The following is an 18,819-nucleotide window of genomic DNA, read 5'->3' as shown; positions in this document are numbered from 1 at the left end:
ATAAGTATTTCCGGAAAAAGCGCGTCTACATTGGCAGGATGCTTTTCCAGAAAAGCGTCCATGGCCAATGTAGACGCACTTTTTTGCAAAAAAGCCCCGATGGTCATTTTCGCGATCGGGGCTTTTTTGCGGAAAAGACTACTGTGCTGTCTATACTGGCCCTTTTTCGGAACAGTTTTTCCAGAAAAGGACTTTTGCCTGAAGGGGAGCAGCATAGTTTTTCCGGAAAAACACTGACAATTTTACATTAGATCGTCATTGCTTTTCCGGAAAAGCAAGCAGCCAGTGTAGACAGCTGGCAAGTTATTCCGGAAAAGCGGCTGCATTTCCGGAATAAGTGGCCCAGTGTAGACACAGCCACCAGGAGTTATGCCTCTGAGTTCTTGTCCTTTTTGTCTTTGTCATAGGTTTGTTGATCTTGGTTATTCATGACTTCCTAGCAGCTGCTGTGATAGTCAGCAGTGATAAACCATTAAAGTCTGCTTAATATGTCTTTTTAGACCTCTGCACTATGTAATCTCTTCTGAAGTTATTTTTTTAAAACAGGTTTCAGGATTTGGAATTGTCTGAAAAGTTTTTAATAAATATTTTTTGAAAGAGAAAATAGCCAAGAATCCAGTCCTGCTGTCATTGAAATCAGTGAGAGAGGTATCATTATGTCAGAATAGGATTAGGCTCCAAGTCCATGTGAGTGAATGTGTCTTACCTGAAAGCCAGTCAGAACAGAGTAGTGGAGACTTCTGTTCAACAAGATCAATTTAAACTTTTCCATATACTAAACATAAATGACAAATGGGTTTTAGATAAACTTAGATAAATTTCTGTCCGTAAAGACTTAATAATCCATTGCTTGGCCTCGAAGTCCTGTCTGTTGTTGACAGAAGTCTGTTCTTATGTGTTTGTGGTTTTTTTTTAAAAGTCAAACTACTGAGCGTCTTTCCACACTTCATCTATCCACCTTATTACATAAACAATACTAAACTCTATCAGACACCCTGTGTTCACCTATGTATTTAGGGTTGCCAGGTGTCCGGTTTTGAACCGGACAGTCCAGTATTTGAGCTTTCTGTTCGGGAAACAAATTGAGAAAATATAAATGTCTGGTATTTTCTAAATAAGACGTAATGTCAGGTATGTCTGGTATTTTTGTTGGAATCATTGGGCAGTCCTATAACATGTTACTAGCAATAATGGCTTGCTAAATTTTCTATATTAAGATGTATCTTTCTGTGCTGTCATCTTCCTTGTACGTGGATGATGAAGCAGAGAAAATACTTTCAGTCACTTGTGCAAAGTAATTGAAACCCCACTCTGCAGTAGTGTCTATGTACTCCAACTTAGCCATTGTCCAGTTACATTATTTGGCATCTTTTAAATACTACAGTCTTGCTATATCATCTCTTTAGGTGAATCACATTTGTGGGAGATGCAGTAGGGCTATTCCTTGGCTGAAGGAAGGAAATTTATTCACATCCAAACAATAATTCTTCTTTAAAATATGTAATGAGATTATATTCAAGGTCCCAGAAATCTATATGTAGCACGTTTATTAGTTTGCTTTAAAATATTAAACCCAGCCTGTTTTCAGAGAAACAGTTGTCATTTGACCTAACAATTTTTAACTTTTGTGTACCAGCTTTTTTATGCAAACATATTATTGTAGAAATGTATATTCTTAAATTACTGCTATTTACCATTTGTTGGTTTTTATTTTCTCCCCCAGCTATATTATTTGAATGTGTCCAAACAATTTATACCATTTGCCCAAAGTCTGATCTGCTGGAGAAGGCTGCCAAATGCATTGGGAAATTTGTTCTGTCACCTAAAATTAATTTGAAGTATTTAGGTAAGGATACCTGATTATCTCAGCAAGAAGCTTTTAATCTGATCTTTTGTATGGGATTCTTTATCATATCTCTGCAATAATTTATTTTCTAGGACTAAAGGCTCTGACTTATGTTGTTCAGCAGGATCCTAATCTGGCACTTCAACACCAAATGACAATAATTGAGTGTTTAGACCATCCTGATCCTATCATTAAAAGGGAGGTAAATTGATTTTTGAACACCTTCAAGCAGAGCTTAATGTTTAAAGTTCATGCTCTATTAGCATCATTTTAGAGTAAATGCTATTAATATTGCAAGAGGAGCATCATTAAACACAGACGTGTTTATATTGTTTGGCCTTGGTAAATGCGTAAAGGGAGTTACATAGATAGCCTGGTCCTTTTTATTCTCTTTGTTTTCTCCTGTCCTTTTCTACAAAATGTATATTTCATTTCTAAAATGTATACCTTTCTTAATAAGATAAATGCCAATATGATAGAATAAAATATAATGCATTGAAGATTTTGTCCAACTTGGCCCTGTGTATCAAGTTCTTGTTTGTGTGTTGCTCCTGTGTTGTGTGATTAGAGATAAATTTTTTGGTTTTTGTTTTCCTCTTCAGACATTAGAGCTTCTCTATAGAATTACCAACGGACAGAATATAACTATCATAGTTCAAAAGATGCTGGACTACGTAAGGCAAAGCAAAGAAGAATATACCATCATTAACTTAACTGGTAAAATAGCAGAACTAGCTGAGAAATATCCTTTTCTTTTAATTGAAAATTTAGAGCCAGAGTTTCTGTTATAGCTTTATGTGACCTCATTGTTCACATCCTCCAAAGATTATTTTGTGGTCTACCAGGAAAAAAAAGAGAGAAGCGATACTATAATTCTTTATTTCAAATGTAAAAATAAAATAAACAGAAGAAATAATAACCTCAGCATAGTTTATATCATCATGAAGTAAAGGACATTGAAGGTTTTGGCTTTTGCTTTAGAATTCACATTTTAAGTTAATATTATAAACCTTATCTTAAAAGAAAACTTTTAAAAACGTACTTTGTAGTATGAAGGAGAAAGGGACTTTAGTGCTTTATTGAACCAGACTTCAGCATTTCCTAATTGTGAGAATTGTTTTCCAAGTAGAGTTCAGTTCTCCCAGTAAAATAGGTAATTGTGGAACATGTTATGGTTGTGTTTGGAGAAAAAAATCTATTTTAGTCCAAAAAGTGTACTTAGGAAATTAGAACACCGCAGGACAACCAGGATGCATGTTTTAAGATGGCAAAACACAATACAAAAGATTCACAGTTCCATATAGTAACATTTTTGGAGCCACAGGCTCTGCAGAAACTTCCCCTTTCGTACTTTTCTCCTTCTTTAGCTTGGAAATCATTTAGCTACCACATGCTTGTCTGTTCAGATATTCTGTATGTACCCTTAAAACTTTTTAGATTTTTTGTAAGATTGTAATATATATATTAATATTCAGTATTTATATAATCTTCCCTTAACATTTTGGACACATATGCCCCTGACAATGAGTGGTTCATTCAGACTATGAATGCAGTGTTTTTGGTAGGAGGAGATGTAATGCATCCTGACATCCCAAACAACTTCTTGAGGCTGCTGGCTGAAGGTGGGTATTTTACGGCATTTTGTAAAGAGAAGACATGCTTCATTTGCTTTTAAGTTTGTAAATCTGTCTTGAATTCTCTAACACTTGCAGCATAAGTTTCCAAACAAATATTTAATGTGTCATTTTCTTTTTAGGATTTGATGATGAAAAGGAAGATGGGCAGCTACGGCTTTATGCTGTCCAGTCTTACCTTTCTTTGCTAGAGGGGGAAGATACTTTTTATCCACAGAAATTTATTCAAGTTATGAGTTGGGTAAGGTTGATGCAGTATGAAAATATGATGGATGTGAAAACTACCTGTCTTAAGTTTTGAACTTTATATTCTCTTTAAAAAAATGAGCACCTATTTCAGTGGCCTGAGATTTAATCTGGAGAAGACAGAAAGGCTGTATGTGTTTATGAAATTCAGTCTTAGCCTTATGATGATCTGCCTAGCTGCTGAACTTGTATTCTGTGACATCTGTGAAAGTAAATAGATTCTACTTGAATTGGAAGGTGGAAACTGAGCAGATTGTGCTTATATAGCTACTGAGCTAAATAATTACTAGGCAGATACTTGATTTAATGAATGAAAAATTGGCATCCCATTGATGGATTTCATTTACATTTTTACAAACACAGTAAAATGTAATCTCAAGTATTTTCTGTTTAAAATTGAAATATAGCTTGGAAAAACCCGTCTGCTCTATAAAATCGACACCCCCTTGCTGACTATGATAGTGACCCATTTTTGACATTCATCTAATGCTGAAAACTTTTTAATTGCTGGGGTAGGCATGACAAGTGTTATGGAAAACATCATCGATTTCCTACCAGAAACCTTAAATTGAGATTGATTTTTTTTTTTAAATGAAAATAGTTTGCTCTACTCTGCACTAATAATTATACTGTTTTCAGCATTAAAGAGGATTGGTTGTTGACTACTATGCTAAGTGGTGGACAGATTTGTAGTGTACATACAAACAGATGATCTTAATCTGAAGACTAGCCAGCAATATTTAAAAAAACCGGTAGACCCTATATCTCTTTCCATAGTATATTGCTTGCTTTTGTTTTAGGTGGATATATAATCTAAAAATTCCTTCTAAAGTCCTGAACTTAAAGGATTTCCTTATCTTGTAATAGTTTGTTCAATGTGAGTTGGTTTTTATATTGGAGTATTACCATTACATATTAATTTCAAAGAAGAAAGCACTGATGCCTTTGTAACTGAATGTCTGTTACATTTGTGTATTGCTCACAGGTTTTGGGGGAATATTTCTACCTTATAAATGATGGTGATCCAGAAATCATTATAACAAAACTGTACAGGTTATTGAAGCAGACCTTTGTTACTTCTGAAACTAAAGCCTGGATTATGTCAGCAATCACTAAAATGGCATCCCGCATCCCCTGTTCAAAAACAGTTGATAAACTAATCCAGGAATTCAGCACTTCTCTAGACACCTGCATGAGGCAATATGCCTTTGAATTAAAACATCTGTGTGAAAACAAGGAGCTGATGAAAAATTTGCTTCCACTTGATGCCAGTTGTGAGACAGTGGTGAGATAACTGTAACATGTATTTCGTGCTTACACGTTCTTGTATTTTTCTAAAAGATGTATTTAAAATGATTAATATATTTAGATCTGTCTGAATGGAAAGATGCAAATCTGTCAAATTATTTAAAATGAATAGCAATAAGTACTCTTAACAGGATTCTCGATAAGTCCTAATGTATTGGTGATAAGGGATGTTAAAATGCATGCGATTTGGTAACCGTGTAACTGTTGAAAATTTCAGTGGTTATACAGTTACATGTGGGGCAGCAGCCAGTTCCTCGGGAGCTAAAGAATGCCGTAAGCCGGTTTTCTGAGCGTACTGGCTTTCACTTGCCACCCTGCGCTGCTGTTTCTGATACAAAGGTGGCAGCAGGTGGCTCCCCAGGAGCTGATGCATGCAAAGCCGGTTTCCAGCAAATACTGGCTCCCACCCTGCTCCTGGGCAGCTGGCTGCTGCCCCATGCTGCTGCCTCTGTAGCAGAAGCTGTACTGTGAGCCGTGTATAACCATTTGAGTAACCGATAAGCTCATGCGTATCAGTTAACCATTTAAACGGCTACACTCTTACATCCCTACTAGTGACAGGAGGAGATAATGAGCAATGAAGCTGTCATTTGCTATGCTGCATTCATATTTGTTATTTTATAAGATGTTTTTTAGGAAGGAATATTCAGCCTTTTTGTGTGTCCAGTGTTATGCAGTATTAGCTTGTGGCTCTGGATTTTATTAGAACATCCTATTAATAGTTGAATTGAGGTACTGCATTTAGGAAGGGAAATGTTTACCTTCCTGACTATTTTTACTATAAAATTAGTATATTTACATGGTGTTCAGTTAGATTGTATCAAGATGAAAGTTCTTTTGTTCAAGATATCTTATTCAAACATACCAGTGAGACTGGAAAATTGTAGGGAAGCTAATTGCATCTAAGACCTACCATCCAAACTGATGTTCTGTTTTAATATGTTGTCTCAGTGCCTTTTATGTATGGTACCCTTGGACAACAGTATAAGTACGGACTACATTATCTTTAGTGATAGAGGTTTGAGAGCTGTGAAATTTTATAAAATGGAATGTTCCTTTATTAAGAAGCATTAGTTTTATTTAGTGGGCTGAGTCTGATTAGTACTGTCTCTCTGAATTCAATGTAGGTAGATGCTTCCTTATCTTTCCTAGATGGGTATGTGGCTGAAGGACTTAGCTGTGGTGCAGCACCATATAAACCTCATCACCAGAGACAGGAGGAGAAGCTTTCTCAGGAAAAAGGTGACTTTTGAATTGTATTTATTAAATGTATGATTAGCCAAATCTTAACAAATCACTGTTCTGCCCTGCAGTTTAGAGGGAACACTGGTCTTGTGTGTAGTATGGATAGTTCTAGCATTTTGGTTTTCTTAAGCAAGGTAGGTACTTGTGGCTTTCTTGTAAGTTTTATGTCCTGTTCTTCTGGGAAATGAAATCTTAACTGTGAAAATGGGTAATATTAAAAAAATCACACTATAAAGTACTTAATATTGGTTATGGACTGGAATCGCCAAACGGCAGCGAGCCCTGCTCGCCAGCTGCATGGAACCACACACTGCACATGCGCAGACTGCGCTTGTGCGGCCGCGCTGGGCTAAAATCTACTCGCCACTGGCAAGTAGATTACATTAATTGTCGAGCCCTGATTATGGATATACATATATTTAGCTCCTCTTTGTTTCCTGGAAAAGAATTGATGGTTGAATTACTGGCATTTATGTTGTCAGACATCCCCAGGTTGATAGGCTGGTGTGCAATTTATTATGGATTTATAAAAAAATTACAGAAATAAAATATATAAAGTCATTAATATCATCTACTGGTTCAGACTTTTTAAAAAAGATAAAATTTGTTAGAATTATTAAACAGTGTTGTTGTGACGTGTATTCAGGGACATGAAAACCTTATGGTTTGTAGATGATCTGAGTGTCTGGTAATTTATCTCAAAGAAAACTATTATAAACACAAAAGGCCATTTTCTCCTTTTAAAGGTGACAGAAAACCATAGCAGCTTTGATGACTGCCCACATGCCCCATTGCCAAGAAAATAGTATTGCAAGCATGAAACAGTGAAGAGCTTCTCATATATATGTGGGCTAGTATAACTATTTCTGTATAGATATAAAAATGATCCATACCACATCGCTTTCAGAAGTCCTTAAAACTGTATGTTGTTCAACAAGACACAGTTAAGGTGATTTGATCAAAAACCTGGTTTGCAAATCTTTTAAAAAAATCATGGAGGAAAAGGATAATAGGAGAGGATGGAGGGGGTCAAACTTACTGTGGATTCAAATAACATTAGAGGACATGCAGTCTGAAGACACATGCAAAAGCTGGTTTATTTTGGTCCTGTGCAATGTCTCCTAAAAATAATAATAAAACAGTAACGACAATACCTTTAGGGGAGAAAATATCACTTTGATGTGTCAATATTTTTTTTTTAAAGTTGTATGTGAATTTTTGTATGAACTAAGCAGTTGCATATGTATGTTTCTTTGAGGGGGAAAAAAAAAAGCTTTATAAAAAAACAGCAACAGGACCAACTCCGTGTAATAAGGATAAAATCCTGAATGGAAAGACTGAGAAATGGCAAAGCTTAGCTGGAACGACTTACCTTTTTCTGAAAGAGCTAAATAAAAAGAAATACACTTTTATGATCCATCTTGATAAATGCTGTTCTTTCTGTATTGCAGCACTGAATTTTGAACCTTATGGATTGTCGTTTACTTCAAGCATGTCTTCATCTGGCTTCACTGGCCGGCAGTCTCCTGCTGGTCTTTCTCTTGGTTCAGACATGTCTGGTAATAGTGCTGAGATAGGACAGAAAGAGTGAGTTATTCTATCTTTGAACTCAAAGAATTTCGTGTGTGGTTAAACCTATATTTTTCCTAGGGGATGACTTTTTGCTACTTGTTTAATCACATGAGACTTAATTTAAAACAGTGGCTCTTGGAAAGAGCTATTACGCAAAAAACAAAAACAAACAAAAACTATGCTAATCGAGAATACAAGAAAGAAACAATCAAGGATACTTTTTGCCAGATTAACTAGAAGAAACTAATGCAGAGAAAATGCATACTTTTACAAATCTCATGGTTCATGAAGTACAAAATTCTGTAATAACGAAAATTCTCTAAAATTACAGAGAGCTGAGAATAACTATAATTCCACACAGTTTAATTATTTACATGGGATTTAGCATCTTTAAAATATCCTGGAACAGCAGGATATTCCTCACAAATACTGTCAAAGAATTTCTGAAATGTGAATTGTCAGAAATTCTCTTTTTATTGACACAGGAGAAAACATAAAACCCTACTCGTTCTTTCCATTTATAGCTATAGACATTTACAAGTCCAGCAAGTCTTGTGCTTTCACTGAGTCTGTTCGTGGTGTTTGAGCAAATTCTAGTGTTGCTATTAGGCTCTGCTGGTGTTGAGGTTAATTTTAGTTGAATAGAAAATTAATTCTTCTCAGATTTTTAAAATAAAGTCTAAACATGACATGCAGCATTTCTATAGTGCTTTACCTCATCAAATATATTACAGGTTTTCGCTGCTTACTAAAGCTGTGCCTACATTTGCATTTGCTTGAAAAAACTTTTGTTATTCATGGGTGCTTAAATCAACCCCTCCACACACTCCCCCCACCATGAACGACGAAGTTTTGCTGAGGCAAGTGCAATTGGGAACACTACTTTGTCAGCAGGAGCGCTCTCCTGCTGACAAAATGAAATCCCGTTTGTTGGGGGTGGAAGTATTTGTTGGCAAAAGTGCTAGCAAGCAGCATTCGCGCACAGTGACTTTTAGCAAAAAGGCTGTGTTGACACAGCCTTGCTACTAAAAGCTGCATAGTGTAGACATACCCTTAGTACAATACTCCTGTGAAATTTATTCCAATCACATTTTGCTTCTTAACCTTGGTTTCTCATTGAACAGAACACCTTGTCAAATTGTAGATCCCATTCCTAATTTTCAAAGCCTTTCATGGAATTAGTCCATTTTATCCAAGGACGTGTCTCACTCTGATTAAAATTTGTTAAAACAATTCAGTGGCACTGGAACAACAGAAATATCAACATCAGGAATGAGACGGGTGTATGCAGGAGCCAGTTTTCTCAGCTTCTGGTGCATGTTGGTTAAATTCCACTTTCTGGATCATCTTCACTTTTTCATGACTCCATCTACATTACACACTCTCAACAGCAAAAACATGTATATTACAAGTGAAAGAAAAAGCTTTTTGTAATAACTGATGTATATGAAAACCTAAATAGCTGGGAGAAAATTGGACATACTATTCATGTCCGTGCCGATTTCACAGCAGGCACTGAATGTGCATTTTTGGGGTGCTTCACCAGCAGCAGAGAAAGTGTCTAGCATGGAATGACCATGCAGATAGACTAGTTCCATTCTCCTTTCCATAGAGATGTTAGCGTGCACAGTATATGCAAGTTTACAGAAATCTCTAAAATGGCTTTGCTTTTCAGAATAGCACTTTCACAAGCTGACCCTGATTTATCACTTCTCTTTTTATGATCAGCTGTCTGAAACTTGATGGTGTGAGGAAATTATGGGGAAAAGAAGGCTATCTTCCAAAAAAAGAGAACAAAACAGGGAAAGAAGATAAAACACAACCTGCTCCTGAGGACAGCATATTAGTGGGACATGTAGATGATCCTCCTCTGATACAGCCTGAGCAACAGGTAGTCAGCCTTTCAGAGGAAGAAAAGGAGAAGCAGCAGCTAGCATCAACATTGTTTGTTGGGTTAGGGACAAGCAGCACTGTCAGTCTGGTAGGTGTTTTTTATAAATTTTACAAAATTTACAAAGTAGCCATATTTAATTACATTTAAGATTATATACAACTGCTCTCATCAGTTAACATTAGAATGTGTCGTTAATGTAAAAAACAATATTGGAAATAGCTGAACTTACATGAAGAGCATGTTTGTTGGGACTCCTAAAAAGAAAAGAGTAAAAATCCTTAAAATGACAGATTTTCAAATCAAGAAACTTATTTGGTTATTAAAGGCGTAAACCTTGTAGTGAACTGTCCTGAGTAGCCAGAACTTCTCTGTTTGCACTTGCTCCCCTATGTTTGCTTGATCTGTCTCTTCACAAAAGTCAAACAATGCTAAGCTTCCTAAATATTAGCTACCTTTAACCCAGCTGCTAAGAGCCACTGTAGGTTGGAGAGTTTGTGTACTTGGCAGTATGGGTTAAGACTAACACATTTTCCTATCTTGTGCCTGGCTATGGTAGAATTTGAGAAGTAAAATCACTTCTGCTGCTGACCCTTCTTTATCAGCACCGCTTGTTCAAACCTTATTATCTTATCTCTGCTCTTCTGCAAAATCTTTTCAAGAGTACAGGAATCACAAAGATGCTGTCCCTACAGAACCCCACTAATACTCTCCAAGTAACTTCTTAAGAGTCCTATGCATATTTTAAAACATGTATTTTTTTAAAGTGACCATTGATTTTTATTTGTCCTTCTAGGCGGGCTTCACTCTGAGCCAATCGCCAAGTTAAAGAAAATAAATATAGTAAAAATCTCTTCTGTTTTATTTCAGATGGGGAAAGCAGACACCATGACTCAGAAGTTCAAAAGAAAATCAAAAATAAATGAAACCCATACTAGAGAAGAAGCATCTAGTATCCAAAATTTTGCTACCTTGCCTTTCAGTCCTTTTCCTGATATTACACCCAATGATAAGGAAAACTTTCAGGGCAATGAACACCTCGAATTAAGGAAAGTCTCACTGAATTCTTCAGAAGTTTTGGAAGCTAGTGTATCATTGGATAGATCTCAGTCCCTAACAGAAGCTGGACTAGATGAGAAGCTTTCAGACTATAGACTATCAACATCCTCTTTGTTTGCCGATAGTAATATTGAAGTTTTGCAGCCTTCCCAATCTGCTCCAAAAACAGTTGCTAATAAAGTTTCTTTGAGTCTTTGCTTGCCAGAAGAACTAGCTGATCACCCTCATTCAGAAATAGTTGAGCTTTGTAGCAGTGACGTCCTGACTGTGTACTCATGTAAAGTTTGGACAGATGACTGTTCACTGCTTGTCTTGTTTGTTGCCAACAAAAGCCCCTCACCACTTAAAACTGTGAACCTCGTTTTTGAAAGTACAGAACATTTTAAGGTAAGAAAATGAATTATTTGTACAATAGAAGACCACCAGTTGGTTTCCTTGTATTTACTTATGACATACAGTGAGGCTTTTTTCAGGTTTTTCAGACAGTTGATAAACTTTTGATGACTTTTAAAAGAGTCAGACATGTTACTGTTCATGTTCTCATGTCATGAGGAGAATCAGGATTTCAGCTACATCTGGGATTTGTATATAGGTTGGTAAAGGAAGTTCATAGTAAAAAATTAAGGATGCAATAGAAAAATCTTATTTATTGAACTCCAAGCCTTTACATGTGTTAATTAATCTAAGGGCATGTCTGCATTTGAGCTGGAATTAATACACATACCCACTCTGGTTCTGCTTGAGTGAGTGCATAACAATAAACGTGTCCACAGTGATGTGGCTGCTCTTTGGGTTAGCCTCCCAGTGTCCATTAAGGGTATGTACTCGGCTGGCAAGCCGAAATCGCTGTCTGCTTCTGTAGGCATATTGCTACTTTTAGGCATTAAGGTAAGCAGCACTAGCATGGGTAGTGTACGCAAGCTGGGAATCACACTTCTTCATTTAAATGGAGATGTACCCTAAAATTATTTGCAGATTGCTATATATGTCTGTGGATCTTGTTATATTCTAGTATGTGGCCTCTTGTACACACCTGAAATACGGTTAGAGCTCTTCAGAATGAGAGTATATGTCAGTAGATGTTCATTGGCATATACTATGGATATTCAATGTTTGTAAGAGTGCTGACTGATCTATAGAGATTATGTCCTGTTCAAAAGCAGTAGACTTGGGGGTAAGAAGGGAGAGGGAATCCACTGAAAAGTAGTTCAGGTTCAGAGTCACAAAACCTCAGTTTCTGCAGAGGTCCATTGCTACCTGGATCACTGGAAATAAGCAAAAGGCTTAGAAGTAGCTTTAACAAGGGACTGGTAATGGGTTTTGAGACCTTTTTTTCTGTAGGATTTCTTGTTTGAATGATGCTAAGCTGCCGTCACATCATGTTGATGCTGCCGTCACATGTCTAGTTGGTTGTGACCTTAGCTGGCAAGTGTCTGCACCACTGACTGCTACCATGGTTGGCACCTGTGCAAGCAATCTCAGCAGAGGCTGTGGTGATAGAAATGGAATTATCCTCATTCCTAGACATGGTTCCTACTTCATTGTTTCAGCAAACTGTTGACACAGTGCAGGAAATCTTGCAGTTTCACCATCTGTGTCTTGAATCTTCTTTGAGGCTAAATCCAAGGCTTTCAGTTTCCAGGGTTGTTAGTTCAGCAACTTTCCTGAGGACTAAATAGACTTTGAGCAGTCAGCCAAGTTGTACATCTATATAATTCTACAAATAAACCCGAAACAGCAGTACCGTAGTCATGAGTAAGTTCACAATGTGGTGGATGAAACATTCAACAGTTATGGTTCTTTTCAGCACTAATGGATTACAGTAAGAGAGCAATTTAGAGTGCATTCTCTGTTTACAGGATTTCCTGCTTATGCTGCTTAGACAAATTGCTATTTTATAATAAAATCCTGCTAGAGCAGTAGTTAGCATTGTGTTGAGTGGATTGTTTGGAATGTCATTGTTTGGCTAGTGAAAGTACCATGTGTATTTCCCCAAAAGTTAAATGTAAAATGGAGTGGGATTGTCCCTTGCGATCCTGATCTTACACTTAATGGAAATTGGGATTGATGTCATTGCAATCAATTAGTTTATGAGAGTGTAAGCTCAAAATCAGTCTTGGGGCATTCAAGGATTAAATAGATGAATATTTTCTATACCTCAACTTTTTTTTTTATTTGTAGATCTTTGAGAATCTTAGCTGTCATTTTCCTGTAATAGAAGCTCAAAGCATAGAAAGCTGTCGGAAGTCTGTGCAGTTGGAAAAGATCTGTACAACGGGCATTCTCTCTGGCTTCGTTAGTTATCATCTAGATATGGATACTCATCTTGAGTTTTCACTGATTTTCTCACTGTCAGATTTCATCAGGTAAATCACTGATCAAATAACACTTTGTTAAAAAAATTATGAAATTGCCGTCAAAGTAGTAAACAGCACAGGATGGCTGAGGAAACTGATGATGGGAAATAAAAGTTTCCATCTATGGGCTGTTGGTTTTTAATCTAATTCGGACTGGTAATGTTAATACAATATGTCACCACCTATCACAGGCCTATTAATATGTGATATAAGTGTGTTGGCATTAATCTGGTTCGTAGAAGCAAGTAATGCCATTACAATTCCCCCCCATTGTCACGGTTGGCTCCTTTGTCTGCAGTTTCAGCAGAAAGATCATGGAATGAAGAGGCATGGAACTGAGCAACCTGCTCATCTTTAATAGTCATCTGGCCATGTTAAGCATTCATAGCTGGGGCAGCATAAGGAAGCTCATACAGCAATTTTCTTTCTGTGCCTATTCTTATAAATGGAGTCTTTCAGAAATGAGCACTAAAGTTCCTATTTTTTTTCCATGGTTTAAAAAATTATATATATAGTGACTTTCACAGGCATTTTTGGTATCTTCCCTTTTGCTTTTTAAATTTATATTTGAGATAGAAGTTTTCTTTTGTAAATTAAGATGGCATGATCTAAATTCCTTGCATTTACTACAAGAAAGACAGATTAGTATTTCAGACATGAATCTCTTTCTTCTCTCCTACCTCTTTTTGACTTCTCTCCTTGGAGTTCAGCTTTTATTCCAAATTATCTAAAATATACTTCTCTCTAAATCACACTGTAAAATATTACTACTGATTGTGTTCTGTACTAATACCTAAACAAAAATCATATGTATTAGTTACTATTTATTTGCTGCCGTGGAAAATATAGTATTTTGTGGTGAGACAAGGCATTTAGGAATGTCCCAAAGGTTTTGGATAGTGAAGAATGTTTATACCTCTGACTGCAGAAGATCACTTGGCTTTGGTTTGGTGTCTGTCCAAGTAATTATTTTTAGATTATCCAAAATATTGATTTTCACTGAATTATGAATTTGAAAGCTAAGAAAAAATTCCCATAAAACTACTGAATGCTTTTTTACATGGATAACTTCACTTGAAATGCTAAATACTCTTTTTGATATGGGGATTGTAACTGAATGGACAGAAAGGAGACATGTTGCTTCAGCAGAAAGTAAATTGTAAATCTTTGAAACGGAGTGAGTTTATTTTAAATACAGGGACACAAATTGTGTGAAAAGACTGACATTGTTTACAGTAAAAACAGCTCATGCTCTTTATTTTTCATCCCTTGGTGTTTTTATTCCTGAAGGAGCAGAAGTGAGTTTGTGTGTTCAGGCAGCCAATTTAAGGTTTTTAATTAGGCTTTGTACTTCAGACTGACAAAAGGTTTTCATGGTAGACTTTTTATTTCAGGGGTTTATAACTTGATAGTTTAAGTGTCATTAATCTGAAGTTTGGTCAGCATGAATGTTTCATGTATTTGTGATATTTTTTAAAAATTTAGAGGGCTGTAAAAAAGCAATTCTTTATACAGGCAGTCCCCGAGTTACGCGGATCCGACTTATGTCGGATCCGCAGTTACGAACGGGGCTTTTCTCGCCCCGGAGGACCAGGGAGACGGGGCGCAAAGCCTTGGAGCACGCCCGCAGCGGGACAGCCCGGGCGCGCTTGAGCTGTCCCCCTGCGGGCGTGCTCCGCGGCTTTGCTCCCCGTCTCCGGAGCAGCAGACCAGGGAGATGGGGAGCAAAGCCTCGGAGCATGCCCGCAGTGGGACAGCCGCGGCGCGCCTGGGCTGTCCCGCTGCGGGCGTGCTCCAAGGCTTTGCTCCCCGTCTCCCTGCAGACCAGCGAGACGGGGAGCAAAGCCGCAGAGCACGCCTGCAGGGGGACAGCTCAAGCGCGCCCGGGCTGTCACGCTGCAGGCGTGCTCCACGGCTTTGCTCCCCATCTCCCTGGTCTGACCAGCAGACCAGGGAGATGGGGAGCAAAGCCTCGGAGCACGCCAGCAGTGGGACAGCCGTGGCGCGCCTGGACTGTCCCGCTGCCCGCGTACTCTGCGGCTTTGCTCCGCGTCTCCCAGGTCAGCAGACCAGGGAGACGGAGCAAAGCCATGGAGGACTTGGGCGGTCCCGCCACCCCCGTCTCCCTGGTCTGCTGGGGGGGGGGTGCAGCTAGTGCCCCCCCCTCCCCCAGCAGACCAGGCTTTTCTTGCCTACCCCTGGGGTAGAGTAGCTGGGGGCTGCCGGGTTGCTCCAGTAGTGCCAAGGAGCTGCGCTACTGGAGCAACCCAGCAGCACCCCAGCTGCTCTGTCCCAGGCGTCCTCAAGTCAGCCGCTGCTGAAACTGACCAGCGGCTGACTACAGGAAGCCCAAGGCAGAGTTGCTTTGCCCCAGGCTTCCTGGAATCAGCCGCTGATCAGTTTCAGCAGCAGCTGACTTGGGGACGCCTGGGTTTCTTAAGTTGAATCTGTATGTAAGTCAGAACTGGCGTCCAGATTCAGCCGTGGTTGAAACTGATCAGTTTCAGCAGCGGCTGACGCCAGTTCCGACTTACATACAGATTCTACTTAAGAACAAACCTACAGTCCCTATCTTGTACGTAACCCGTGGGACAAAAGTGTTGCATTTTGACAAGCATTTTTAAAACTGTTTGCTAATTTAATGGTTTTCAGATGCAGATTATTTTGGAGATCAGATGCATTCAGAATAATATAAGGGTTGCTTTGTTGGTTTTACTCAGATTTGTGTGACATGTTTTTTTTTCAGACCAATGGAAATTACCACTGAAGACTTTGGGAAACTGTGGCTGTCCTTTTCTAATGATGTGAAACAAAATTTTAAAATGTCACCTCAGGAGTCTCTCTTAATAGCTCTGAACACCCTGAAGCAAAAGCTAAAGCTCCATATTGTTGAAATTATTGGTGAGTGAATTAACATTTATATTTATATATCATAGTGCAGTTTGAATGTCCACAGTATCACACATATGTTGTGCCAAGTAAATGAAGTCTCAGTCCAAAAGAGTTTGTAGTCTGAGTCTCCCATCCAGTAGCACTTTGCATATGAGTAACTCTACACAGTCATTGCTACATTGACTTTAGTGAGTCTGCTTGGATACTGAGGACTGTTGTGTAAAGGTGCAAGTGGGTGCATTACAATGGCAAATAGAGTGTCATGTTCTCATTTTGTCTTAAGTGCTTCCCAAAATAGATATGTTTTCATAAGTATTTTGAAAGGGGTCTGGGAACAGACAGGCAAGCTTTGAAAGTTTGTGTGAAATAAGGCATGAAATTGGGATTGACAAGGGGGTTAATTAGGCATGATGTCTGGTGAAGCATGGGATGAGTGAGAGAAGAAGAGGGCAGAAAATATTAATTTGAAAGGCTGCTTCAATTTGAACTGTATTTAATATGAATTGCAATTATTTCTTTTAATTTTAAATGTATTAGTTGCTGTCTTTGTTGTTTTAAGGTAATGAGGGATTAGCGGCATGCCGGCTCCTTCCATCAGTCCCCTGTCTGCTGCATTGTCGTACTCATGCAAGGACACTGTCTCTGTGGCTTAGATCCTCTTGTTCCGCTCTTCCAGACAGTTTACTATATCAGTGTCAAAAGGTGATGGAGGAATCTTAATTGCAACAGTGCCTGCTTTTCTAACTTATCAATGTAAAATTAATTGTATACAAAGGACTTACAGGCTTACACAAATGTACAAATGTTTACCAAAGCAAATAAGTTGAGATAATACTCAAAAATGGTCCGATGGCCTGCCCTCCTGCAACTGGCATATACCATACGGACTAACAGGAAAGTATGATGATCTACAATGTGCCTGCAGAAATGTGCTCAGGATTGTACAGTTGCTGACAAATCATCTGATAAAGTATTGCTGACTGTTTAAAAGAAATGTTTATTGTGGATGATTGAAAGTATTTATTTTCTATTATGTAATTTTTATATGTAGCACTCCTTTACTCTTAGGAGCAACTACTTAGTACTTTAATATTTAAGGAAAACATCATTATGAAGTCAGCTTTATACTGTAAAAATGACTCAAATTCTTTCTGTAACATCATTTACTTCATTTATTAACTTTTTCTAAAGCTGTATTTTAAGCACTATTGGAAACAAGATCCATGGCGGCTGTTGTAGGTGGTATGTTATCTTACCACAGAGGGTACAAATGCATGCTTCATAATTGTTTCACCGGCCTTACTTGGTTAGAAGTACTGCACATGATCTTTTAGTCCTTTTGCCAGAAAAGGACTTGATGAATGGCATCCAGTCTTTGGAGGAAGAGAGAGGTGTCTAAAACTGGGAGTTGTGTGGTGATGGCTTCGTCGGATGGAGATCCATTGCTATCAAGTCATTTGTATAGTATCTGAAGTTCCTGGCCATTTTCATTTTAGTGTTCTTCATTGTTTGCCTTTGATAAAAGTCTGTAACGATTATTAGAATCACAGTGCACATCCCAAGGATATTTTTCAAAAGGATAATAGAGGAAAACATTACAACTGGATTTATCATTTCAATGTAACAGTATTGAAGGAGCTCTTAGCACTACAATTCCAGGCGTGTGTATTCAGTTTGGGCAGAAACATTTGAATTTACTTGGAGTTTTCTTTTACAAAGCTAATTGTCTAGTGATTGGTTATCGATCTTTGGGAATTATTGCTTATACATGGTTTGACCTTCATTATGTGGTTATGAATCTTTCTAAAAGGTTGTTCACACAGAGCAGCCTGTGTGAGGGTTAGGAGGGTTTGGTATCTGAAGTGCACTATCTGGTCTAGGCGCTGCTAGTAATCATTAAAATCATCCCAAGTGCGTTTTACTCTAGTGCTGTTTGAAATAAGTACTTCACGGAAGTGCATTAGGGGATTGTCATGGTGCACCGGCAGGGTCTTCATTGACCAACTAATATGCACCCACATAATGTACATTGCTACTTTGTGTAGACAGGCCCTAAGGCTTAATATATCTAGTCAGCCTGGCTTGCATGCTGTGTGTGTCTGGATTCTTTCTACCCTTCTTTGTCACTGCCATTCCCAAAATCCATTAGCAAGGCCTTGGAATCCTATGATCTGCATTTATGTAGACAGGAAATGAAACACATCACTTTCTCTCACAACTTTACATAAGTAGCTGTTTTTTCTTTAAATTTAGAAGAATTGACATTTGCACAAACAATGCTAGCAAAAGCAGCATACATAGGAAATGGAATTCTACAAAAATTTGCTTTATCCTTATGCTGTCTTTTATACTGAAAAGGAAAACCTTAGGAGATACCCTAATATTCTCACTTTTTATCTGGCAAGCATCAGTGTTGGAGGAAAGAAAAGTATTAATTGTTTTTATTTTGCATTGTTTTGTTAAATGTTCATAATATCCAATAAAGAATGTAATTTTGATACACCAATGATTAAAAAGATCATTTTAATAACTTCTTTTTGACTTTAAGCCAATTGTCTTATATTATTACAGGAACTATGACATAAGAAAAGCTCTTTTGGTCACTGCTATTTAAAAACCCTCTAATTGAGGGATATAGTAAAATACACTGAATCTGTAAATATATTAAACATTATACATACATTAAACAGTGTATATTTAATGCTTTCGGACAATCTGTATGAATGAAACCTTATTTCAATTTCCCCGATCGTACACAATGTAAATAAA

The 18,819-nt window shown here is 37.8% G+C and overlaps 1 protein-coding gene across 4 annotated transcripts in view; it reads left to right on the top strand.

The window, feature by feature from the left end:
- Positions 1–18,584, top strand: part of AP4E1 (adaptor related protein complex 4 subunit epsilon 1) — a 32,212-nt gene extending 13,628 nt beyond the window's left edge. For all 4 annotated transcript variants that reach the window (XM_075897237.1, XM_075897238.1, XM_075897239.1 and 1 more), the window contains 13 exons: positions 1,724–1,846; positions 1,939–2,048; positions 2,449–2,592; positions 3,360–3,468; positions 3,603–3,721; positions 4,712–5,011; positions 6,162–6,276; positions 7,731–7,866; positions 9,580–9,832; positions 10,613–11,188; positions 12,983–13,167; positions 15,905–16,059; positions 16,610–18,584. In XM_075897237.1, the coding sequence (XP_075753352.1) occupies positions 1,724–1,846; positions 1,939–2,048; positions 2,449–2,592; positions 3,360–3,468; positions 3,603–3,721; positions 4,712–5,011; positions 6,162–6,276; positions 7,731–7,866; positions 9,580–9,832; positions 10,613–11,188; positions 12,983–13,167; positions 15,905–16,059; positions 16,610–16,770 (2,486 nt within the window). In that variant the 3' untranslated portion in view covers positions 16,771–18,584. The remainder of the gene's footprint in view (positions 1–1,723; positions 1,847–1,938; positions 2,049–2,448; positions 2,593–3,359; positions 3,469–3,602; positions 3,722–4,711; positions 5,012–6,161; positions 6,277–7,730; positions 7,867–9,579; positions 9,833–10,612; positions 11,189–12,982; positions 13,168–15,904; positions 16,060–16,609) is intronic.
- The last annotated feature ends 235 nt before the right edge of the window (positions 18,585–18,819 follow it).

The sequence above is a fragment of the Pelodiscus sinensis genome, chromosome 14 (genome assembly GCF_049634645.1).
Source record: "Pelodiscus sinensis isolate JC-2024 chromosome 14, ASM4963464v1, whole genome shotgun sequence".
NCBI classification, from domain to species: Eukaryota; Metazoa; Chordata; order Testudines; family Trionychidae; genus Pelodiscus; species Pelodiscus sinensis.
Note: the sequence above shows the minus strand (reverse complement) of the source record. Positions and strands in the feature narration are given on the sequence as shown.